The following is a 26,930-nucleotide window of genomic DNA, read 5'->3' as shown; positions in this document are numbered from 1 at the left end:
AGACCTCCATAATGTTCTAAGGTGACCCAATCAAGGGCTCCATAATATTTTAGTTTAAGCCAATCAAGGACACCATAATTTTCCAAGGTGACCTAATCAGGGATCTCCATGATGTTCTATGCTGATCCAACCATTGACCACCTAATATTCTAAGTTGACCCATTCAGGTGAAAATGTGAAAAGTGGATATTTCAGGAATGTGATTCTATCAAAAAAGATAATTGAAATTAAAATCTCAGTAACTCTCATCTAAAAGGGTGGTCTTCAGAAAGTCCAGGAGAGGTTTCACTGTAAAAATAATAAGTTTTATTTCTATAGCGCCAACATATTCCGCGGCGCTTTACAATTCAGAGGGGACATTTACAGACAATTTGAGACAATACAAAATAACAAAATTAAGATACCAGGAGGAGTGAGGGCCCTGCTCGTAAGCTACAGTCTATGAGGGAATAGGGGAGGCACAAAAGGTGAATGGGGGGGGGCGGGAGAAAAGCTTGTCATATATGGTCCAGCCATCAATTTAATAGGGGATTCAAAACCAGCTGCGTGAACCCATCATTGGCCAGAATTTCTACAGATACAGGGGACAAGAATTGGAAGTAAATTTTTATGAAGGGCAGAAAGGGACTATATTAGATCAGGGCAGTGAGGTGATAGGCTAGTCTGAAGAAATGCGTTTTTAGGGCCCGCTTAAAGGTGTGGCTGTTGGGAGTTAATCGGATTGCTCTTGGTAGTGTGTTCCAGAGCATAGGCGCAGCTCGTGAGAAATCTTGAAGACGGGAGTGGGAGGTTCGAATTGTTGAGGATATCAGTCTTAGGTCATTAGCCGAGAAGAGGGCACGGGTGGGGTGATAGACAGAGATGAGGGAGGAGATGTAGGGTGGTGCAGAACCGTGGAGAGCTTTGTGAGTAAGAGTGATACGTTTATGTTGGATTCTGTAGCGGATAGGCAACCAGTGCAATGACTGGCACAGAGCAGAGGCATCAGTGAAGCGGTTGCAGAGGAAAATGATCCTGGCTGTGGCATTCAGAATGGATTGGAGAGGGGAGAGTTTAGTAACAGGGAGACCAATTAGTAAAGAATTACAATAATCCAGGCGAGAATGAATGAGAGCGACAGTAAGAGTTTTTGCAGAGTCAACGGTAAGAAAAGGTCAAATTCTAGAGATGTTTTTGAGGTGGAATTGACAAGAACGAGCGAGTGAACGAATATGGGAGTGAAGGAGAGATCGGAGTCAAATATAACCCCAAGACAGTGGGCATGCTGCTGGGGCGTAATGGTAGAGCCACACACAGAAATGGTAATATTGGGTTTCAGAAGGTTAGGAGAGGGAGGAAACAGACGAAATTCAGTTTTTGACAGGGTCAGTTTTAGATAGAGGGAGGACATGATGTTGGAGACAGCGGACAGACAGTCGGTAGTATTTTGTAATAGTGCAGGGGTGATGTCAGGAGAAGATGTGTACAGTTGGGTATCATCAGCATAGAGATGGTACTGGAAACCAAATCTGCTGATGGTTTGTCCAATAGGGGCTGTGTATGAAGAAGATTCTTAGCAATACTCCAAGAATTTGTTGCTGTAGCAGATAGGATACTAAAAAATGATTGTCTTTTAGAGAACATGGAAATTTACTTACCTGAAGAGTGTCAAAGCCTCTCTCCAAGTAAGTCCCACACTTGTCCTTTTCCCCAATGGACGCGTAGAATTTACTCCACCAGTCAATGAATTCTTCCTCCTTTTACGTAAAAAGAACAGAAGCCGTTCAGTGAAAATTCCCCAAAAATTCAAAATTCCCATGTCACCAAGAAAGCAAGGATTTGTAAATTTGATCCTTCCCACCACCAAGTAACCAAGGATTTTAAACATATTTATTCCCAACACCAACAAGAAACCCAATATTTCCAGAAACCCAATATTTCCAAAAATGATTGATCCAAACAACAAATCAATGTTAAGTCCCAAAACACCAAACTAACCAAGGATTCTCAAGGTTTATTATTTCAACACCATCAAGGAATCCATGTCTACAAAAGTTATCGTTCCTAATATCACCAAGGAGCCAAGGATTCCCAAAAATACTCAACATGGAGTCAAGCTTCAAATCAAATTAATCAATTGGCAATTACCTCTGGTCAACCTAATCCTATCAGGAAAATAAAAGAATTGAAAACAAGACAAAATATTAAATATTTTGGAAGAAAGAAAATGGCCAAAAACAATGATATATTGTGAACAAAATACTCAGTAAAAGATTATATCACCGAAAATGTTCTGGTTCTTCACACATTAGTCTGCAGCCAACGTAGATGTTTCATTCTTCCCAACGACAAATGCAGGGAAAGTCAAGGTCATCATGACGCTAACGTGGTCCCACCCAATGTTTGTGTCTACCTTGGCAGAAGACGTGCGATTTTATTCCCCCATATTAGATGGCCTGATAGGTCGTTACCGGAATATGACTTGTTTGTAATTAATTTCACATGTCCTCTCCATGCTGGCAACTGGAGAGGTTCACACCTCCGCGAGGCATTGACGGCCGGACCGATGGTGGAAAAGTTAATCTGTGTTCCCATCAGATGGGATCATTTTGGAGACTACATGTTGTGGAAATTGCTTTCAGTTCTTTAATATTAAGAAATATTTTTATTTCAACATACAGTATATTTAAAGAACATTTCCATCCAATGCTTAAACATGATTACATTAGAGTAAAATGGGAGGGAGCGATGTGCAATGTTCATAATTCATTGCCACTGGCCAAATGGACTCAGAAGACCTGTTTTCTTGTGATTGTTGGGGTTTCCACCACTATTAATATCGCATATCAAAGGACAGCATCTTTAATGGAGAGGGCATGTGACTAGGTGCCTGGACTATGGTGGGTCCTGATCTCTGTGACTAGTGGGTGTGTACAGGGTTATATAGCGAAGAAAGCGAGCACTGAAGCCCCTTTATTCCCTGAAGACCTCACCGACCACACACTGATGATGGCATATCCATGAAGCATGCCACTTCATGGGAATAATCCTTTAAGGACAAGTATTTTTGGTATTTTTGTCCTTCAGAACCAGAACAGTTTTAGCCTTCAAGAATTGTATGCTTAGCGTTCCTCTCGGAAAGTTTTTTTTGTTTTTTGGGAGGGAACTTTTTTGGTACAACTTCATTAGTATTAAGGCCGCTTTACACGCTACGACATCGCTCAAGCGATCTCGTTGGGGTCACGGAATTTGTGACACACATCCGGCCACTTTAGCGATGTCGTTGCGTGTGACACCTATGAATGATTTTGAATTGTTGCAAAAACGTTTAAAATCGCTAATCGGTGACATGGGGGTCCAATCCCAATTATCGTTGCAGCTGCAGGTACGATGTTGTTCGTCGTTCCTGCGGCAGCACACATCGCTATATGTGACACCGCAGGAACGAGGAACCTCACCTTACCTGCGTCCGCCGGCAATGAGGAAGGAAGGAGGTGGGCGGGATGTTACGTCCCGCTCATTTCCGCCCCTCCGCTTCTATTGGCCGGCCGCTTAGTGATGTCGCGGTGATGCCGAACGCACCTTCCCGTTGAGGGAGGGATTTTTCGGCAGTCACAGCGACGTCGCTGAACAGGTGTGTGACGCTGCCGTAGCGATAGTGTTCACTACGGCAGCGATCACCACATATCGGCCGTACAACGGGGGCAGGTGCTATCTCGCTCGACATCGCTAGCAATTGCTAGCGATGTCGCAGCGTGTGAAGCGGCCCTTAGAGTCCTTCAATTGCTGTCTCCCAATACATGGTGACCGTTTAGTCACAACCACAGTACTCACACAATTACATTGCCCCATATGACTGCTACTGACCAGTCTCATCAATCACTTTTTGCTACAACTTATGAATTTTATGAATTTGTTTTTGCTGTCACAGAGATATGTGAACATTCAGTTTGCACCTAGATTCTTTGACAAAGCCAGAGTGGCTTTTTGGTGCTCCCTATTGCGCCGTCACACAGTGTGTTGCGCTAAACTCGTCAAGTGTCATGGTGGCATCAGACGTTTTCCAGACTACAGACACTGACATATATAGTTCCACAGGCAGACTCGGGTGTTAACCAGCTGTGTGTTCATTAGAGAATTAGCCTGCTTGTTACCTTTTAAATCACATGTTGCGGGAGACCTATCACATTTACTCCCTGCCTTTTTAAGTAGGAGGAATCTGTCTTCCTATGCCAACTATAGCTTTCTAGTAAACCAGTCAGTGTACTGTTGTGTTCTAGTAACTGGTGATTTACTACATGTTGCTTGATGTTCTGTGGAGTTCCTCCGGTTGTCTACTTATTTTTTCCCTACTTTAGCTTTCCTCCTTATCACTTGTTGTCTGATTACTCTGTGTGAAAGAGTTTTGGTTTCCCCTGTTTGTCTATCATTGTTGCTTTTACACGCTCCTGGATTTCTCTGCAATGAAGCAACGGATAAGGACAATACAGATATCTTTATAATTGCTGAACACTGACCTCTACATCCCTAACTTTCGCTCCTGCTTAAAATGCTGCTGACATGTTCACTTTAACATTTCAGTAAACCTTCAATTCTAGCTATTAATCTTACTTCAATTAAAAAAAATATATATAAATATATCTATATATATATGTATTTATACATATGTATATATATATACAGTGCCTACAAGTAGTATTCAACCCCCTGCAGATTTAGCAGGTTTACACATTCGGAATAACTTGGCATTGTGACATTTGGACTGTAGATCAGCCTGGAAGTGTGAAATGCAGCAAAAAAGAATGTTATTTCTTTTCTTATTTTTTTTTTTAAATTGTGAAAAGTTTATTCAGAGGGTCATTTATTATTCAACCCCTCAAACCACAAGAATTCTGTTTGGTTCCCCTAAAGTATTACGAAGTATTTCAGGCACAAAGAACAATGAGCTTCACATGTTTGGATTAATTATCTCTTTTTCCAGCCCTTTCTGACTAATTAAGACCCTCCCCAAACTTGTGAACAGCACTCATACTTGGTCAACATGGGAAAGACAAAGGAGCATTCCAAGGCCATCAGAGACAAGATCGTGGAGGGTCACAAGGCTGGCAAGGGGTACAAAACCCTTTCCAAGGAGTTGGGCCTACCTGTCTCCACTGTTGGGAGCATCATCCAGAAGTGGAAGGCTTATGGAACTACTGTTAGCCTTCCACGGCCTGGACAGCCTTTGAAAGTTTCCACCCGTGCCGAGGCCAGGCTTGTCCGAAGAGTCAAGGCTAACCCAAGGACAACAAGGAAGGAGCTCCGGGAAGATCTCATGGCAGTGGGGACATTGGTTTCAGTCAATACCATAAATAACGTACTCCACCGCAATGGTCTCCGTTCCAGACGAGCCCGTAAGGTACCTTTACTTTCAAAGCGTCATGTCAAGGCTCGTCTACAGTTTGCTCATGATCACTTGGAGGACTCTGAGACAGACTGGTTCAAGGTTCTCTGGTCTGATGAGACCAAGATCGAGATCTTTGGTGCCAAGCACACACGTGACGTTTAGAGACTGGATGGCACTGCATACGACCCCAAGAATACCATCCCTACAGTCAAGCATGGTGGTGGCGGCATCATGCTGTGGGGCTGTTTCTCAGCCAAGGGGCCTGGCCATCTGGTCCGCATCCATGGGAAGATGGATAGCACGGCCTACCTGGAGATTTTGGCCAAGAACCTCCGCTCCTTCATCAAGGATCTTAAGATGGGTCGTCATTTCATCTTCCAACAAGACAACGACCCAAAGCACACAGCCAAGAAAACCAAGGCCTGGTTCAAGAGGGAAAAAAATCAAGGTGTTGCAGTGGCCTAGTCAGTCTCCTGACCTTAACCCAATTGAAAACTTGTGGAAGGAGCTCAAGATTAAAGTCCACATGAGACACCCAAAGAACCTAGATAACTTGGAGAAGATCTGCATGGAGGAGTGGGCCAAGATAACTCCAGAGACCTGTGCCAGCCTGATCAGGTCTTATAAAAGACGATTATTAGCTGTAATTGCAAACAAGGGTTATTCCACAAAATATTAAACCTAGGGGTTGAATAATAATTGACCCACACTTTTATGTTGAAAATGTATTAAAATTTAACTGAGCAACATAACTTGTTGGTTTGTAAGATTTATGCATCTGTTAATAAATCCTGCTCTTGTTTGAAGTTTGCAGGCTCTAACTTATTTGCATCTTATCAGACCTGCTAAATCTGCAGGGGGTTGAATACTACTTGTAGGCACTGTACATATGTTGAATACCACTTTATACAGTCCCAGAATTACCTAGAAATTGAAGTTCCAAACAATATAAAGGAGTCAAGAATGAAGGACATATATACCATTGAGGAGGACAATATATATATATATATATATATATATATATATATATAGGACCCAAGCTGGGGACATATAGACCAGGTTGTGGACATATATACCAGGTTGGGGGGCATATATACCTGGAAGTGGACTAGGATGGGGACATACTGTATATACCAGGATGGGAAGATATATACCAGAATGGGGACATATACACAAGGAAGTGGCATAGGATGAGGACATAAACACAAAGAAGGAGCACAGGATGGGGACACATATACCAGGATGAGGGACATATTTACCAGGATGGGAGACATTAATGCAGGATGGGGGATATTACTACATAACGATGGGGGAGCAAAACACATATGTATTGTAGGATTTCGGACACTACAAATACCCATATATCTGACCAACATGTAGGGGGTAAAGGGGGCAGGTCCAAACAAATTCTTAGCCAGATGTGGAATCACTCATCAGTGAGTACATAACTCACCTGGAAAAAATGGGAGAATTCCAGAAAAACATGAGACCTCTCAAACTGTTGGAAGAGTTGGCAACATGTTCAGAAAGCTTTTTTGTGCCTAATGGCAGGATGGTTCATCGTTAGATAGCACTCGTACATCTCCAGTCACACTTTTGGGGCACGGTAATGGATAGGGGTTGGTGTAACACCTGCCTGGATCAACAGACTCAGAAGGGATGTAATGGACAGGCTAGTGGGAAGCCACTCACCAAGCAGGACCCCCAGAACCCTGAAACCCTTTAACCCCTATACAGGGATTTGGAATTACACAGGGCCCTGGAGATCACTACCGGTGGAAGGCTACAGTCCGATGAGAGTAGTCGTCAGGCAGGGTCAAACCAGGAATAGCAGAACAGGGACAGAATCGGCAGACAAGGACGGAATCAGAAAACGTAGCAGAGGTCAAATCCAGATCGGGCAGCGAGGTACAAAAACAGCAGGCAGAAGGGTAGTCAGAAAACACGCAGAAGTCAGCGCACAGGAATCACAAAACAGAATAGGGCGGATCAGGAGCCAGGAAATCAGAACTATCTCTGGCAGTGGTCATGTGACAGGAGGGGAGCTAAGAAGGGTGTGGTGTCTTCCCATTGACTGTAGCTGAACGCCGGCAACTTCAGCTGGCAGACACACGCCACCCACAGTCAGCCAGTGGTACTGCAGATCCCAAGATAATGATGGAGCCTGCGCCCACCGGTGCCGCTGGCATCGACTCCTCTCCCATCACCAGCACCATCCACAGCAGGAACACGGCGTCGCCTGGCGATCGGAGCAGAAGTCGCTGGAGCGGACTCCGGTGGTGACGTAACAGTTGGGTGGGAATCAGGCATGGGGGTCAGGCTTCATCAATAGGGAATTTCTACCAGGAAGCCGCTCAAAGACAGCCATAATAAGACTCCCATAGAAATCCAAGACAAAAATGTAGAGCTTGTGTAATTGGCCAATGTACAGCAATGTACAGCATGTAGGCACAGAGGTATTGTATGTACAGACCATGCAGCCTCTGAGCATCGCTGTGTACATGGCCGGCTACAGTGATAAGCAATTACTGGGCCATAGGGGTTTCCCACATTTTGGGCTGTTGTATATGTGTTTGCAGGTGTAGTCACACCTGCATATAGCAGCCCTATGGACGCTTGTAGACAGCGATACCAGGTATATCCAGGCCAGTCCCGAATATCTCGGCATCAGCAGCAGTAACATTAAGCCCAGACCATAGTGAGGACCTCGGGGCCCTGACGTCAGGAGGAGCCGCTGAGAAGAAACACATTTCGCACAGTGATAAAGTCCAGGGTCGGCAGCTTTCTCCCCGGCAGTAATTCCACATTTCTGCACAGATTCTGCAGCGGATTCTTGAAACGTTCCTACAAATAATGATGTCTATTTTAGTAATCCGCAGGATTCCAGCGCGCTGACCTCATGGAGAAAATCTAATAGAGGATTATTGGATTTTGCACTTGAGCCGGCCGTACGGGACCTTACATTAACCTGGTGAATAGACATTGTTTTCAATGAGAGGTTGATATAAATCACATTCATCGTCCCCCAGCCACAGTCAGGGGAGGCGGTGGCCCTCGTGGGTCACGCTGGGTCCCCACATGTTACTTACCCACAGGATCTTCTGCAGCCATAAGAAAAGAAAAGCTATTAGACCAGAGTCCTGCACCCCCATCCCACACATGCAGAGTCCCAACATATACAGTGCCTTGCAAAAGTATTCAGTCCCCTTGAATTTTTCATCCTTTTCTCACATTTCAGGCTTCAAACATAAAGATAAAAATGTTAATGTTCTGGTGAAGAATCAACAACAAGTGGACACAATTGTGAATATGAGCAAAATTTATTGCTTTTTTTAAACTTTTTTTTAAAAAAATAATAAACTGAAAATTGGGGCGTGCAATATTATTCATCCCCTGTAAGTTAATCCTTTGTAGCGCCCCCTTTTGCTGTGATTACAGCTGCAGTCTCTTGGGGGATGTGTCTATCAGTTTTGCACATGGAGAGGCTGAAATTCTCGCCCATTCTTCCTTTGTAAACAGCTGGAGCTGAGTGAGGTTGGATGGAGGCGTTTGTGAACAGCAGTTTTCAGCTCTTTCCACAGATTCTCGATTGGGTTCAGGTCTGGACTGTGACTTGGCCATTCTAACACCTGGATACGTTTATTTGTGAACCATTCCATTGTAGATTTTGCTTTATGTTTGGGATCATTGTCTTGTTGGAAGACAAATCTCTGTCCCAGTCTCAGGTCTTTTGCAGACTCCAACAGGTTTTATTCAAGAATGGTCCTGTATTTGGCTCCATCCATCTTCCCATCAATTTTACCCATCTTCCCTGCCCTGCTTAAGAAAAGCAGGCCCAAACCATGATGCTGCCACCACCGTGTTTGACAGTGGGGATGGTGTGTTCAGGGTGATGAGCTGTGTTGCTTTTACGCCAAACATATCGTTTGGCATTGTGCCCAAATAGTTTGATTTTGGTTTCCTCTGAGCAGAGCACCTTCTTCCACATGTTTGCTGTCTCCAGGGGGCTTGTGGCAAACTTTAAACAACACTTTTTATGGATATCTTTGAGAAATGGCTTCTTCTTGCCACTCTTCCATAAAGGCCAGATTTGTGCAGTGTACGGCTGATTGTTGTCCTATGGACAGACTCTCCCACCTCAGCTGTAGATCTCTGCAGATCATCCAGAGTGATCCTGGGCCTCTTGGCTGCATCTCTGATCAGTCTTCTCCTTGTGTGAGATGATAGTTTGGATGGACGGCCGGGTCTTGGTAGATTTGCAGTGGTATGATGCTCCTTCCATTTCAATATGATCGCTTGCACAGGGCTCCTTGGGATGTTTAAAGTTTTGGAAATCTTTTTGTAACCAAATCCGGCTTTAATCTTCTCCACAACAGTATCACGGACCTGCCTGTTGTGTTCCTTGGTCTTCATGATGCTCTCTGCGCTTTACATAGAACACTGAGACTATCACAGAGCAGGGGCATTTATACGGAGACTTGATTACACACAGGGGCTTATATTTATCATCATCAGTCATTTAGGACAACATTGCATCATGCAGAGATCCTCAATGAACTTATGGAGTGAGTTTCCTGCACTGAAAGTAAAGGGGATGAATAATATTGCACACTCCAATTTTCAATTATTTATTTTTTACAAAAATTTAAAATAAGCAATAAATATCGTTCAACTTCACAATTGTGTCACTTGTTGTTGATTCTTCCCCAGAACATTTTTATCTTTATGTTTGAAGCCTGAAATGTGGGAAAAGGTTGAAAAATTCAACAGGGCTGAATACTTTCGCAAGGCACTGTAGCAGTGTCCCATACATCCCATACATGCAGCACCCTCATACGTCCCATACATGCAGTGCCCCCAAAGATACCATATGTGCAGTGCCCCCATACATCCCATATATACGGTAAACTACCCCCATAAATATAGTGGCCTTATTATGCCACTTTAAGTACCTAATCCTATGTGATACTGTGCTGCTGAGCAAATATACAGTTATGGCCGAAAGTGTTGGCACCTTTGAATTTGTTACAAAAAATGAAGTATATAGATACATGCAATTACACGTGTTTTGTTTTACACATGTTTATTTGCTTTGTGTGTATTGGAAGTACACAAAAATTTTGAAAAAAAGACAAATTGGCCATAATTTCACAAAAAAAAACAAAAATGGTCCAGTCAAAATTGTTTACAACTTTTTTAAAATTGTGGGTAAACAACTTTATTTCAATCATGTGATGCTCATTCAATCTAGCCTGTGGCCAGTGGGCAATATGAAAATCACACCTGTAACCAGATAAAAAGGGGAGAAGTTTCCTGTATACTGGGTGTAATCCTCACTATCTGTATTATTCTGTATATATACACTGCACAGTACCACTTCTCCTGTCCTGTATACTGGGTGTAATCCTCAGTATCTGTATTATTCTGTATATATACACTGCACAGTACCACTTCTCCTGTCCTGTATACTGGGTGTAATCCTCAGTATCTGTATTATTCTGTATATATACACTGCACAGTACCACTTCTCCTGTCCTGTATACTGGGTGTAATCCTCAGTATCTGTATTATTCTGTATATATATATATACACTGCACAGTACCACTTCTCCTGTCCTGTATACTGGGTGTAATCCTCACTATCTGTATTATTCTGTATATATACACTGCACAGTACCACTTCTCCTGTCCTGTATACTGGGTGTAATCCTCAGTATATGTATTATTCTGTATATATACACTGCACAGTACCACTTCTCCTGTCCTGTATACTGGGTGTAATCCTCAGTATCTGTATTATTCTGTATATATACACTGCACAGTACCACTTCTCCTGTCCTGTATACTGGGTGTAATCCTCAGTATGTGTATTATTCTGTATATATATATATACACTGCACAGTACCACTTCTCCTGTCCTGTATACTGGGTGTAATCCTCAGTATCTGTATTATTCCGTATATATACACTGCAGAGTACCACTTCTCCTGTCCTGTATACTGGGTGTAATCCTCAGTATCTGTATTATTCTGTATATATACACTGCACAGTACCACTTCTCCTGTCCCGTATACTGGGTGTAATCCTCAGTATCTGTATTATTCTGTATATATACACTGCACAGTGCCACTTCTCCTGTCCTGTATACTGGGTGTAATTCTCAGTATCTGTATTATTCTGTATATATACACTGCACAGTACCACTTCTCCTGTCCTGTATACTGGATGTAATCCTCAGTATCTGTATTATTCTGTATATATACACTGCACAGTACCACTTCTCCTGTCCTGTATACTGGGTGTAATGCTCAGTATCTGTATTATTCTGTATATATACATTGCACAGTACCACTTCTCCTGTCCTGTATACTGGGTTTAGTTCTCAGTATCTCTATTATTCTGTATATATACACTGCACAGTACCACTTCTCCTGTCCTGTATACTGGATGTAATCCTCGGTATCTGTATTATTCTGTATACATACACTGCACAGTACCACTTCTCCTGTCCTGTATACTGGGTGTAATCCTCAGTACCTGTATTATTCTGTATATATACACTGCACAGTACCACTTCTCCTGTCCTGTATACTGGGTGTATACCTGTATTATTCTGTATATATACAGTGCACAGTACCTCTTCTCTTGTCCTGTATACTGGGTGTAATTATCAGTGTCTTCCTATTCTTTTGATGCATATGGAGCACTTATCTCACCGGTTGATGATTGCGGGTGCATTGCCCGGATTTGGGGGTGACATGCAGGCACACGGTGACACAGGAGGACACATATTACACATAGATCATACATACATGGAGGCTGGAGCGAGAAGACGACATGTTAATTATGGCTGAGCTGCTCACACCGTCTGTAAGCTATAAACAATAATTCAGGTTATTTACATGACAAACATTAATGACATCACAAGAATAGACAAATACAAACACGGGAAGGAGAAAATCCAAAATGTTACCAATTTCTAAAACATTTCAAACAGACAAATCATCTCCAAACCGTATCTTAAGGCTCTAAACTTATGGAATTCAGACAGATGTGACGTCAAGGTTAATGTTCCATGCAGCAGTTGCGATTGTTGTCAAAAGTACAGAAACCACCATGAAGAATGAGAGTCCACCTATGTCATTAAGAGCCAGAAAAAGTCAATAAAGCTGCAATTCCAGAAGGTTCAAGGGGAAGGGTAATGGCATGGAAAGGCCGATAACTTGGCGAGGGCAGCGAGGAATGGTTGGCCACAGGGTTTGGCCTCCAAAATGGTCGTGGTTATAATAAAATACTAAGAAATGGACTTCTGCAGTTGACTTTAGCAGTTTAGGTCAGCACTTTGGCCCATTTCTGGTCCTGTTATGTGGGCACTTTGACTAGGTCCTGTATGGTATGGGTGGTTGTCTTCAATATGGTGGGCCATAGCAGATATACTGCTTGTTCCGGTAAAGATGTTCCATCTATGTCTTACCCCCCACGGCTGCTCCGTAACCTCCCACGGACTTTGGATCCATGAACAACTGATGGTTCATCATGACTGCATATGCGGTTTTTGGATCCCAAAAATATTCTCTTGTGTCCGCTCCTTTCTACAAAACCCTTTGTACATCCAAAACCTCATGAAATGAGTTCCCAGCAGAGCGGTGACTGATCCGAGCTCCTGTTGCCAGAGCTAATCACTACCTTATGGCACCGATCTATAAAGTCATCTACAATTACGTGTGCACACAGTAGGACGACCTACGTAACTGAGCCGGTAGACATCAGAATAGCAGATTTTTGGGAAAATATAGACAAAATCGTTATTTTTCCACAATTTACGTTGAAACATCTCCTTTGAAATTTCAATAATCCAACCTGATCTTCAAAGATTCTATATTTTGATGAAACATTTATATACTTTTCTACGAGAGTCTTAAGACTATTCCGGGACCAATCATTATTTATTTTTGTATGATATATTTTATTGGTTGCTTTTTATTAGATTTTATTCTTATACTCGGATTTTTATGTTCCCGTATTATTAGTATCATATTTTATATATTCTGGATTATATATGATATCTATATTTAATGTATGACCAGAATGGAGGATGAGATATTGGGTCTCCACATTTTCCGTCCGGTCTTTCGCCTGTGGCCTTCACAGCATCACACATGGAGGAATTTGCCGAGAAGAGCTGGCAAAGGAGCTTTTTACTACTGATTTACAGTCTGCAGCAGCTGAGTTTATTGCTCTTTCTTCTCTTGAGTGATAATTGCATGTGGTCGCCCCATGACTTGGCCAAGAAAACCAACTAGACTTTTTCAGAGCTTTACTAATTCTATTGCCAGGAAGTTTCAATTTTATGGGCAAAGCAAAGCCGCCACACTGGTGCCGTCACCGTGTGTTTGCCCTGGCTGATGAATCCTACTCTGCCCAAGCCAAAAAACTTTCAATATCTCCCTGTTCCACACATGACTGGGCCCAGCGATGGCGGGGAAGATGATACTGACCCCGGAGCAGCTGTTGTGTGGTCTCAGAGAAACCACTGGGGGAACTTGTCGTTCACTCCTCAAACATGTACTGGGGATGGTGTTCTTATTGGTCTGGAACAGGAGGTCAATATTAAACCTACGTTCAATGAAAAAGAAGTCTATTTCCTTAGAAGAAACAGACTTTAATGAACAAGAAAATGCAAGTAAAAAAGCTGAGACACTGTTTAAGTATATTTTGTAAGGCACTGTCGTTAAGTCTGTGGAGCTGAGGGATCCTACCTACAAGGCTTCCACGGACAAACCTATGGTAAGCCACCCCTTCCAGTAGTTCCTTGCAAAAAACGTGGTCTTCACCCTTTATCCCCCATGCAGGGATCTGGACTTTTGCACCTACAGTACAGACCAAAAGTTTGGACACACCTTCTCATTCAAAGAGTTTTCTTTATTTTCAGGACTCTCAAAATTGTAGATTCACATTGAAGGCATCAAAACTATGAATTAACACATGTGGAATGAAATACTTAAAGTGTGAAACAACTGAAAATATATCTTATATTCTAGGTTCTTCAAAGTAGCCGCCTTTTGCTTTGATTACTGCTTTGCACATTCTTGGCATTCTCTTGATCAGCTTCAAGAGGTAGTCACCGGAAATGGTTTTCCAACAGTCTTGAAGGAGTTCCCAAAGATGCTTAGCACTTGTTGGCCCTTTTGCCTTCACTCTGCGGTCCAGCTCTCCTCAAACCATCTCGATTGGGTTCAGGTCTGGTGACTGAAGGCCAAGTCATCTGGTGTAGCACCCCATCACTCTCCTTCTTAGTCAAATAGCCCTTACACAGCCTGGAGGTGTGTTTGGGGTCATTGTCCTGTTGAAAAATAAATGATGGTCCAACTAAACGCAAACCGGATGGAATAGCACGCCGCTGCAAGATGCTGTGGTAGCCATGCTGGTTCAGTATGCCTTCAATTTTGAATAAATCCCCAACAGTGTCACCAGCAAAGCACCCCCACACCATCACACCTCCTCCCCCATGCTTCACGGTGGGAACCAGGCATGTAGAGTCCATCCGTTCACCTTTTCTACAAAGACACGGTGGTTGGATCCAAAGATCTCAAATTTGGACTCATCAGACCAAAGCACAGATTTCCACTGGTCTAATGTCCATTCCTTGTGTTCTTTAGCCCAAACAAGTCTCTTCTGCTTGTTGCCTGTCCTTAGAAATGGTTTCCTAGCAGCTATTTTACTATGAAGGCCTGATGCACAAAGTCTCCTCTTAACAGTTGTTCTAGAGATGAGAAGGTGTGTCCAAACTTTTGGTCTGTACTGTAGGTTGCATCCACAGAGTGGATGCTAGCCATTGGAGTGGGTCGGCAGAGAATGGTCGGAATGCCAGGTTAGAACCAGAGGGTCTGGGTCAGGATCAAAATTGAGAGGCATCCTGGGAGTCAAAAAACAAGCCAAGGTCAAGGGCATGATTAGTCATGCTGAGTCAGTGCATATAAGCAGGAGTGAACCAAAGTAAGAATTACCTATAACTGGCGGCCAGAGTAAGTGAACCAGAGTAAAAATATGCTATAATTGACAGCCGGAGCCTGACTGCCGAGATTAAATAGGGAGAAGTGTCACCCATGACTCCCAGCAGACAGCTAATTACACCACTCATAATTAACCCTTCACTTGTCATGCTAGGTACAAGGTAGTACCCAGCTTATGGTGAAAGGGAAGAGAAAAACCTGTGTCTAACGAAGGGGAGATGGTGACCCCGTGACCAAACCTAGCGCCGACCCCTGGGGACCCTCACCCCCTAGATAGGTTGTGGACCTATGTGCTCATCAGGGTACCTGACCCTAGGATGACCCTAGAGCTGGGCCCTAGATAGGGAACAGATGGGATGAGCGCTTAATCAACCCCACTAAACACTAAAGAAGACGCAGGGCGCACACACGGGGAAAGCGCATGATCAACTTATCTCCAGATGACTTCAGCAAAGAACAGCAACATTTCTACAGATGAGTGCAAGCCACCTGTTGCATCCAGAGCTTGGGAAGGAACTGAATATTACCAGCAAAAGTCTGGGGAAAATTAGACTATTTAAACACAAGGTGAAATACTGATAATTAGCAGCTGAGGGGATGAGGAGCTCTTTAGGGTCCTAAAGGGAAAGGGATGAAAACGCAGCATAGGAGATCCCTAGTACACACAATACTAAATGCAGTAATAATAGAAGGTCAGGGAGCATTTTGCACAGCCAAACGCTTTGACCTTCTATTGCCGGAAACCACAGGACTGTCTGTCACCTGTGACACCCTTGTGGCATTGCTGTAAAACACCGATGAACTGTAGAAGGAACAGGAATTCAGAGCTATTCAAAAGATAAACTGTACCACACTGTGGTCACCCAGCGGTATCCACAGAATCAGTTTGGTGCCACTTAATGATGAAGGTAGAAGAACAAGGAACATGTTCAGACACAGATATTGCAAGACAACCTTTTTTTTCTAAAAGGTATTAAGTGGAACAGCTAAGGGTGCCCACCTTTCCTTAGAATTTGAGGCACTAAGTGACTGTTAAGGGTGGAGATCACATTCATACTTTTTAGGTCTTAAATGAATTTGTGGCAGGAAGTTGTTCGCTGGTGTGGGACTCCATTTTAGGCTTTGCTTTAGGACATCAGGACATAACTACAAAAGTAGCAGGTAGAATACGAAAGGAGGTCACCTCCGCTTAATGTTAGGGGCATGAACTTTGAAAGGAGTAGAGATTGTAAACTTTGAATCTCCTAAACTTCTATTGATCCTAGTGGAGAGGTTCTTTTTCAGGCTTATGTATGGCGCTCCATGGCTTCTCGGTAATATCTACCACCTAGAGTTTGGCGATGGCCATCCATGGTAGATGGGGCCAGCTTGTGTTTGACAAGGACTTGATTGATCAGTTGGAATAACTCCTCAATAATTTGTGAAGACCTCTGAATGTTCATGCAAGGGTCCAACCAGATAATTCTTTGGAATGATGGATTGTTTAGTAATTTTGTGCCATTTCTCAGACAGAATGCTAATGAAGTGGCGAGGATATAATCCGAGAGTCATTGGTGTCATGTTTTTTGCAGAATGGACCATTATTAATACCCTCAAATATTGGAGAAGTGACGTGGAAAAATGAAAGGATTTCTTGCCATGTTGACACAAATAAGATTTAAAGGGTTTGCTTCAGAATTCTATATTATATTTTTGATTTTCTTTTAATTCCCTCCCAGTATGCACACGTATCACGCGTGACAGACAGTCATCTGGAGTCCGGCAATAGAAGGTCACAGCGTTTGGCTGCGCAAACTGCTCCCTGACCTTCTATCATTCCTGCTTGATGTATTTGGTATCTTATGTATCTCTTCTGTGTCACAGGTGTGTCCCGGGTGACAGACAATCATGTTGTTTCTGGCCATAGAAGGTCACAGTGTCTGGCTGCACAGAATGCTTCCTGACTTTCCATTGTTCCTGCTGTCAGTATTCATTAGTATAGGCAACTTTTCTGCTGGAATAATCTCTCCCCCTTTTGGACCCGCATGAGCTCACTTTCCACCCAGCTGTTGATTATCAGTATTCTCTTCGTGTTTAAATGCCCCCTTCCTTCCTGGGCTGGTGATATTTTCAGTTTCTTCAAGCTGAGTTTGTAAGCAGGTGGCTTGTACTCCTCTGCGGTATCGTTGCTGAAAGCTCTGCTGAACTTCTACCTGAGTCATATAATGATAAGTAGTTCATGCTTTCCCCCCTGTGTGTCCTCATTGTGTTTTTTAGAATGTTTAGTGGGGTTGACTAAGAGCCTATCCCATCAATTCCCTATTTGAACACAACACCAGGAATACCTAGGGTCAGGTATCCACCTTGGCGCATAGGTGTGAAACCAGTCTAGGGTGGTGAGGGCCAACAGGGACCAGAAGTAGGTTTACCAGCAATAGGTCACCATCTTCCCTTTTCCTAGACAAAGGGTTTTCCTTCCCTTTCGCCATGCGCTTGGTACTTCCCTGTACCTAGCATGACACTCTGTTTTGTTTTCATCCCTTTCCTTTTAGGACCCTGAAGAGTTCCTCCCTCTTTCAGCTGCTTTTCATCAGCACTTTCTTAGTGTCTATATATACCCTCAATTCGCCATAATTAGTGATGGTGGTAAGTCCTCTACCCTTAACAAGTCTTCAGTGCAAGCAGTCGGCTCGCATTCTTCTAGTGCAACCTGGTTGATGTTTGCAGTTCCTCTTCCTGAGACATCTGGAGATAAGTTGTTTCCTTCCCTTGTTGGTTATCCCTGTGTGTCCTTTAGCGCTCAGTGGGGATGATCAAGAGCTCATCCCATCTGCTCCCTATCTAGGGCCCAGATCAAAATCAGCCTAGGGTCAGGTATCCTGCTTGGCGCATAGGTGTGGAACTTATCTAGGGCAGTGACGGAACCCAAGGCTAAGTGGTAGGTTTGCTCAGTGGTCACCATCTCCCCCTTACCTAAACACAGGTATTCCCTTCACTTTGACCCTATGCTGGGCACTTCCCTGTACCTAGCGTGACAGCACCTAATGTGTCCAGCTCTGGTGACAAAAAGATACATTTCCTAAAGAAAATGAGACTTGTACTAATTCCCTCGAATTGTTTTCTAAGCCACGCATAGAGCTTCTTAACTCTTTCTTTCTGCTTCATTGCGTATTTCTGGCTAAATTCTAGACGGCCAGGACAAGCCAACGTTACTTGATACTCGCAGACCTTGTAAAACAACTTGTCTACACAAAGACAAACTATACAGGGCGGCTGCCCCCAAACATCATTTCGGACTTGGGTCTTTGTGGTATCATCTAAGAATATTCCATTCGACTTATGAAAACAGAAGGTGCTGTGACTAACTGTGTACACAAAGCTCGAGAACCTCCGCTCGATGCTATTTCCAAATGTGCACTTACCAAAAATCTTAAAACTACTTGTGTTTTTGGAAGAATTTTCCAAAATTAAAGTATTTGGGAAGGGCTCAGTAAAAACATACTTTCTTCCAATGACAGAAACTGGAAGCCACGTAGCAGGGAGGTCACCCTTTCTCCCTTTATACCTTTCGGAGCACCTCTCCCTTCTTTGTTTAGTTCCCGACCGCCGTGTAATAAAAAAGAGTCTGTGAACCCAGAGCAAAGAGTCTTTGGTGGGCAATTACTTTAGTTTTTAGTTACTGCCCAAAGTTTTAGATTGAAAGCCACTTTACTGTAATATGGAACTGGAAAACTGTGGTGTGGCACCTTCCATCTTATAATAACATGCTCCAATTTCGGATCACCAATTCAAAAATAGTAGTAGATGAATTTGATCAATGTTTGCACTGATATAAGAAATAATCAAACTGGTTTGAGGGTCATAAATTCAGGAATGCAAATTTTCTCCGTCCAGAAGGAGTGAAATGGCCCAAGCTTTCAAGATTTCCAAGGATATTCACCAAACCAGAGTCTTGACCAAAAGACACACTTTTAGGCTACATGTCATGGAATTTTTAGGAGACTTTTTGGAACAGAAACTGGCACACAACATTTTTTTTCCAATGGTGGAGTCACCGGACTTTTCTTTTACAAAGCAACTTCAGCAAAATACTTGTGGCTTTTTCCTGAATTGGTTCTGCCGACCATTTTGCCATAGTTTTTGTGGCGGCTCCTCTTCCTATAACTTTAGAGAGTGGGTGGCTTCCAAACAAAGCTACCTGAAGAGTGAATATGTTACTTTTTTAACATCTAAGGTTTCCAAACCCTGAAGTACTTAAAATAGGGGACACAAGGCAGTGCATGTGCATAGCAATATTGTATTGATGTTGCTGTATAACCCAACCTTCAGCCAGGATAACTGCTGAAGGTTGGGTTATAGATCATATTGTTCCGTGTTGTCAGTTATTATGATTTATTTACAAGGACTATATAGTGCTATATTGACATTGCTGTGTATTGTCTGCATTTGTTGCCATGGTTTTGTGGCACTTCTAATGGTGGGTTCCAAGTGGAATCTGCCTGAAAAAGGTGTTTTGGGCACAAAGCCACTGAGCAAAAAATCAGCTGAAACTCTCAATATCTAATATCTCCTACAAAATTCCTCCAAAACTCTCACAGTTTCTGCTCTGAAAAACTCAAAAGGCGTCTTTTTGTGCTAATACATTTAGGCTATACATATGGAGTCTTTTTGCCAACTTTTAAGAGCAGAAACTCAAGGTTTTTGAGGAGCTTTAAGATGTAGAGGAGGATTTGGAGAGTTTACGAGCAGTTTCTGCTGCAAAACCTACTTTGAAAGACTGTGTGCACATAGCCTTAAACAAAACTTGAGTTATATTGAAGCTACCATCATTAGGTGGTAGATGAAAAGGGGTAAAGAAGAGCCTTTTTTGCACTTAGATGAGTGGATAACATGATCTGGAAAAGGATATGAAGTAGTAAGGTATGAGCAAAGAGAATGTTTTGGAGGCGGTCAAAAATGGTACATTTTCTAGTGAAAAACGCTTCGGAAACTGGGAAGTGACAAGCTCTTTCTTCAGGCGACTTCTGTTGGAAGCCCACATCTCCCTACACTTGTGAGTATGGCGGAAAAGATGCAGGCGGTGAAGCTGCCATGAGAATGACAAAAAAACACTGGAGAAGCCACTTCAGGAAAATGACCACCACCGTAGCCTGAAGATGCTTTGCCTGGGAAAACTTGGCAGGTGCAGCAGTATCTAAAAGACGTTGTTTGCACATATGCTCGGGGGAGGTTTTTTTAGTTGCTTTTTTTGTTTTGAGGAGTTTTTGAAACCTTTACGGAAGATCTTTTTTTGCAGCCCTTTAATGGGACATAAAACCTGCTCCATACTAGGCTATCAGGATCCACTTCATAGTAGTGACCTGAACTTTCTTTTTTTTTTTTCCACATACATTTTTCAATGTCTGAAGTGGAGAAAAGACTCTGAAAAGACTGAATATATGACCAGCAAAAAAGAGCTTTACCAAGTAAATTAATAAAAAGGAATTCATCAACCGGACGCACACTGCATCGGGGAAGTGGCCGGTGCACCAGTTGTATTATGCCTATTGTTGGTAAATCTTCTCCAATGTGTCCGGACCCCTCCATATTTACCACTCCACTAGACTGAAGCACTTTTGTAAGTGTATCTCTACGTATATAAAGCATAATAATACGCACAGACCATAAATGCTTCTGCTCGGCTTTCTCCTTTCCATTTTTAGTGGCTCTATATTTAGCGGACCTGCAGCCGCTCGTCTCCGAGGACCGTGTATGAAGAGAGAGGTTGCAGTGAGGGCGAGTGACCTTTACTAAACTTTATAAATTTCCTGGCACTTTCCTCGCTGCAGTCTGGACGGTGTTGGCATCTGTTTGGGAAATTACATTAAACAGCGACCACAAAAACCAAGAACCCGGAAAGAAGTAACCGCTGGTAAGTGGTGGCCTACAAGTGGAATTTGCAGAGATCTATAGGAACGTAAAGGACTGAAGTGATGAAGGACTCATTGTGAGGTCCTCAGTGAAGTTCTTTTTTTAGGCTTAATAGGCAAAATAACTCCAATTAAGAACATCACCCACAGGATAAACTTTACGGCTTCAGGTGGCACAGAAGGGTTTGCAGCCGGAGAACGTAGTTAGGTCTGAGAAGGATCACGGCAGGAGAGAAATCCATCTGGGGCAGCTCGGCAAATATTGGTCTGTGACTACTATAGATCAAGAGTTGAGATGAGCAAATATCTCGTTATTCCTTTAATACTTTTGCCTAAGTATGTGATACTTCCCGCCAGAACAGGACTATGATATTGATCCCCCATACTCCAGATTGCTAATCAATATCAGATTTTGAAGGTCCGGCACTGATCAACTGCGGCAGCTGGAAGTCCACAGTGCATGGAACAACACTGCCCAGTATACTGCGTAGAGGCTGCTCAGATCACATTCACTCCAATAGTTGCTGAGCCGCAATGTCCAAAGACGGCCACAAAGTACATGAAGCTGACTGTTGTGGCTCTGTACATCGGAAATCGAGGTGGTTCATTTGTGGGACCCCTACCAATCTGAGAATGATAACATATCCTAAGTAGAGATGAGCAGACCCTTGGAAGTTTTGTTTCGTGGGTTCAGCCGGACTTTTCATAAAGTTTGGTTTGAGATCTGGACTTGACCTAAACCCCAATGGACGTCACTAATCGGGCAGTTCGGGTCTCCGCCCACTTCCGGGGGCCAGTGGGCGAGGTTTTTCTTTTTTTTGGGGGGGGAGCAGACTACATCCGATCACGCTGTTGTTACCCCCAGTGCGAGCTGATCAAATACTGCAAGTGGCTTGCACTGAGCGTATCTGAGCTCAGTGATGCTCGCGTGAGTGGTTTGCATGCGCACAACACCCAATCTCCGAACTCGAACTCTGTTTTTTGGGAAAAGTCTGTGTTTAGTCTGAACACCGAACCTCGGGTTCACTCATCTCTAATCCTAAGAAGAGGTCATCATTTTTATAGTCCTGAAATTCTGTTATCTACACTGATATTGGCACAGAAGGTTCCATGTGCTACACAATGGATTGGTTGGACCATCAGTTATCTCTTCCGACTCTCCATTTGAAAAGAATCGAACATTTGAAATCAAATTTCAAATTTTACGCAACAGACGAAAACCAAACACATCAGATGGTCAGACGATTAACCCAAAATGGACAAATTTTCTCCAGGTGTCCGCTTCACACTATGCAATCTTCTCTGATTATTGCATTTTTACTGCACAACTATGAACTACAGACTGCACTGACAAATAAAGGAGAATTGTTGTACTTGTATTCTTCTTCCTTCCAGGCAGATTGTACTGGCACATAGAGCTACATCTCTATATATTACTGCATTAAATTTCAACCTGCATATTAAAGGCAAAATAAAAGTCAGAAATGTTTTTCTTCCAGTAAATTTATTGAAAACAATTACAATAGTTATATTTTTGCTGTGCTTTTTTTTAAATAAAAAATCAAAATAATCAAAAATCATCAAGTAACATGGACATATTGGCAAATGGAAAAAAAAAATGTGTCATGATTAATTTTTTTTACTCCCTTAAGCCGATAAAAAATGTGATGAATATTTACCACTGAGGCCGTGTTCACATGTAGCTTAAATGTAGCTTTCTGCTGCTTTCGTGTTCACGTAGCTTTCTGCTGCTTTTTACCTGCATGTTTTTTGCAGGTGTCCCCATCACTTTACACAATAACAATCTTCTCTGATTGCATTTTTGCAGAAAAAAAATCAATCACACAATTTTTTTATGCTATTTACCAATCACCATTAATAATTTGTTCACTGCATTGTTTGGGTTGTTACAATTACAGGGAGACTAAAAATGTATGTGTTGTTTGCTCACTTACAGTCATATGAAAAAGTTTGGGCACCCCTATTAATGTTAACCTTTTTTCTTTATAACACTTTGGGTTTTTGCTATTTCAGTTTCTTATATCTAATAACTGATGGACTGAGTAATATTTCTGGATTGAAATGAGGTTTATTGTACTAACAGAAAATGTGCAATCCGCATTTAAACAAAATTTGACCGGTGCAAAAGTATGGGCACCCTTATCAATTTCTTGATTGAACACTCCTAACTACTTTTTACTGACTTACTAAAGCACTAAATTGGTTTTGTAACCTCATTGAGCTTTGCACTTCATAGGCAGGTGTATCCAATGATGAGAAAAGGTATTTAAGGTGGCCACTTGCAAGTTGTTCTCCTATTTGAATCTCCTATGAAGAGTGGCATCATGAGCTCCTCAAAACAACTCTCAAATGATCTGAAAACAAAGATTATTCAACATAGTTGTTCAGGGGAAGGTACAAAAAGTTGTCTCAGAGATTTAAACTGTCAGTTTCCACTGTGAGGAACATAGTAAGGAAATGGAAGAACACAGGTACAGTTCTTGTTAAGCCCAGAAGTGGCAGGCCAAGAAAAATATCAGAAAGGCAGAGAAGAATGGTGAGAACAGTCAAGGACAATCCACAGACCACCTCCAAAGACCTGCAGCATCATCTTGCTGCAGATGGTGTCAATGTGCATCGGTGAACAATACAGCGCACGTTGCACAAGGAGAAGCTGTATGGGAGATTGATGCGAAAGAAGCCATTTCTGCAAGCACGCCACAAACAGAGTCGCCTGAGATATGCAAAAGCACATTTGGACAAGCCAGTTACATTTAGAAGAAGGTCCTGTGGACTGATGAAACAAAGATTGAGTTGTTTGGTCATACAAAAAGGCGTTATGCATGGGGCTAAAAAACACCTCATTCCAAGAAAAGCTCTTGCTACCCACAGTAAAATTTGGTGGAGGTTCCATCATGCTTTGGGGCTGTATGGCCAATGCCGGCACCGGGAATCTTGTTAAAGTTGAGGGTCGCATGGATTCAACTCAGTATCAGCAGATTCTTGACAATAATGTGCAAGAATCAGTGACGAAGTTGAAGTTACGCAGGGGATGGATATTTCAGCAAGACAATGATCCAAAACACCGCTCCAAATCTACTCAGGCATTCATGCAGAGGAACAATTACAATGTTCTGGAATGGCCATCCCAGTCCCCAGACCTGAATATCATTGAAATTCTGTGGGATGATTTGAAGCGGCTGTCCATGCTCGGCGACCATCAAACTTAACTGATCTGGAATTGTTTTGTAAACAGGAATGGTCAAATATACCTTCATCCAGGATCCAGGAACTCATTAAAAGCTACAGGAGGCGACTAGAGGCTGTGATTTTTGCAAAAGGAGGATCTACAAAATATTAATGTCACTTTTATGTTGAGGTGCCCATACTTTTGCTCCGGTCAAATTTTGTTTAAATGCGGATTGCAAATTTTCTGTTAGTACAGTAAACTTCATTTCAATCCAGAAATATTACTCAGTCCATCAGTTATTAGATATATGAAACTGAAATAGCAAAAACCCAAATTGTTATAAAGAAAAAAGGTTAACATTAATAGGGGTGCCCAAACTTTTTCATATGACTGTATTATTGTTGTAGTATTGTGATTTGTTTAGTTTATCTTTTAAGTGCATTAAAATGTAATTATTGTAACTGCTTTTCATTATTTTTTTTGATGATTATATTAGAAGAAACAATATCTAACTTTTATATTGCCTCTAACATACAGGTACAAAGAAATGTACTAATATATATATATAGGTCTATGTACCAGTACAATCTGCCTGTAAGGAAAAAAAATACGATGCACGATCAAGTTAAGAAAATTCTCCTATATGTGTCAGTGCATGTAAGTTGGAGGGATCCGTGAACCATTCTAAAGGAATCTTAAAACTAGAATCTACTTGATATAGATTATATTTTTGTCATGGCTTGACTTTGAGTCATGATCTGGTGACCTCTGGTTGTGTAGTTGGATTTCCTCTTCGTTGAACCACAACATGTTTTCAGATATTGGTCCAAATGCTGTTAGTTCTCTTGTCTTTCCTTTGCCTTGCCTTTCTGTTTTACATCCACTTAGCTGTGTTCAGTTCTTTGTTTTGTTTGCCCTATCACATCCTGGGAAGGGCTATTTATACTCACCATGTACATGTCTTACTGCTGTCTATAGTCCAAGGTGGATGTTTTAGATATTGGTCCAAATGCTGTTAGTTCTCTTGTCTTTCCTTTGCCTTGCCTTTCTGTTTTACTTCCACTTAGCTGTGTTCACGTCCTTGTTTTGTTTGCCCTATCACATCCTGGGAAGGGCTATTTATACTCACCATGTACATGCCTTACTGCTGTCTATAGTCCAAGGTGGATGGATGTTTGGAGTCCCAGCTCCTCAGTTTAGAATAATCTTGCTGAATTACCACTTTGGCTTTTCCATGTGGTTTGTTTGTGTTTCCCTTCCAATCATGCTCCCATTCGTTTTCATTTGAGATTAGTAGGGTTTCCATGTAATCTGTAAGTCTTTTTGGGTTTCTTTCAGTTTTGTCCCTCTTCCCTGTACGTTAAAGTGATCACGTCTTTAGCCCGGTGTCTCACCCTCTGCCTGTCAGCACCTCTTTTATTATTATTGATGTTTTGTGTTACACTTGGTTTATACTTTAGGGAGCAGTTAAGGACACTCAGGGTCAGCCAACATTGAGAGGAGGTACCATTGGGTAACTTTAGGGTGCTAACCTCCATGATAAGGCAAGGACAAAACAAGGTCAGGTTTGGAGTACTCCTAGTCTGTATACTGACCTGTGGTAACTTAACATCTCCTCTGAGCTGGAGGGGGCTGATTCCCAAATAGGGTTTTCTATAAAGTGGATCTCCCCATTTTTATGTGCCTTATGCCATGCCTTATTCTCTTTCCAGGCTCTCCCCATATTTATCCCCCATCAATTTTTCTGGTCCTCATCCTGTCGGATAAGAAATCTAATCTGGGCAATGAAACTGTCACGTATCACCCATCCAAGCCTTGCACTCCCCAAACATCTAGGAGGAGTCATTCTTCCAGATTTTGTTATCTTATTAAAGAGCCTTCCACCTGATTAGACATTATTAACTTTATAATTGCATGAAATTCATGTAAACGGCTTTGCAGATACCAGTACCGTGAATCTTAGGTCAGACTTTCTATTTAACGCGCAGATACGCTACAATTGGGTCTATTCTTAAAGTTGCTAATTCCTTATACCCGCAGATGGACTTCTGTTCTTCCCCTTCACCTCTATTCTCCATTTCACCCTCTATCCGCTATTCACCCTCATTCTGGAGGAGGTTATATGCCAGAAACTCTTTGACGTTAGTGACCACAGCAGAGATGCTCCAGATGATGAACATCGCTATGGAGAGACTCATCAATCACCTGTAGACAGAAGCCGGCAGGAGACTATAGGGAGAGAAGAGACTATTCCGGCACTGCTATTGCCTGGATTCTCCCATATCTTCTAACTATATTTTCTCTGACACGCTGAAGCAATTGTGCAACCAGGCTCCGATTTTAACTTTCCGTGGTTTGGAGAGCATGGCTCTAATGACAGGTTCCCTTTGACTCCATTAGGTTTAGGCGGAGCAGAATGACCTGCATCAATTATATTATACTATTTTCAAAAACTTAGTCCAGGACCAAATCTCT

The 26,930-nt window shown here is 42.4% G+C and overlaps 1 protein-coding gene across 7 annotated transcripts in view; it reads right to left on the bottom strand.

The window, feature by feature from the left end:
- The window catches only part of DYSF (dysferlin), a 423,810-nt gene that overhangs the window by 58,137 nt on the left and 338,743 nt on the right, over positions 1–26,930 (bottom strand). For 4 of the 7 annotated variants that reach the window (XM_075346129.1, XM_075346146.1, XM_075346137.1 and 1 more), the window contains 2 exons: positions 12,177–12,239; positions 1,638–1,736 (listed from right to left, as the gene is read on the bottom strand). In XM_075346129.1, coding sequence (XP_075202244.1) covers positions 1,638–1,736; positions 12,177–12,239 — 162 coding nt within the window. The remainder of the gene's footprint in view (positions 1–1,637; positions 1,737–12,176; positions 12,240–26,930) is intronic. The other 3 variants (XM_075346154.1, XM_075346172.1, XM_075346179.1) reach the window with 1 other exon arrangement.

The sequence above is a fragment of the Anomaloglossus baeobatrachus genome, chromosome 1 (genome assembly GCF_048569485.1).
Source record: "Anomaloglossus baeobatrachus isolate aAnoBae1 chromosome 1, aAnoBae1.hap1, whole genome shotgun sequence".
Lineage (NCBI taxonomy): Eukaryota > Metazoa > Chordata > Amphibia > Anura > Aromobatidae > Anomaloglossus > Anomaloglossus baeobatrachus.
Note: the sequence above shows the minus strand (reverse complement) of the source record. Positions and strands in the feature narration are given on the sequence as shown.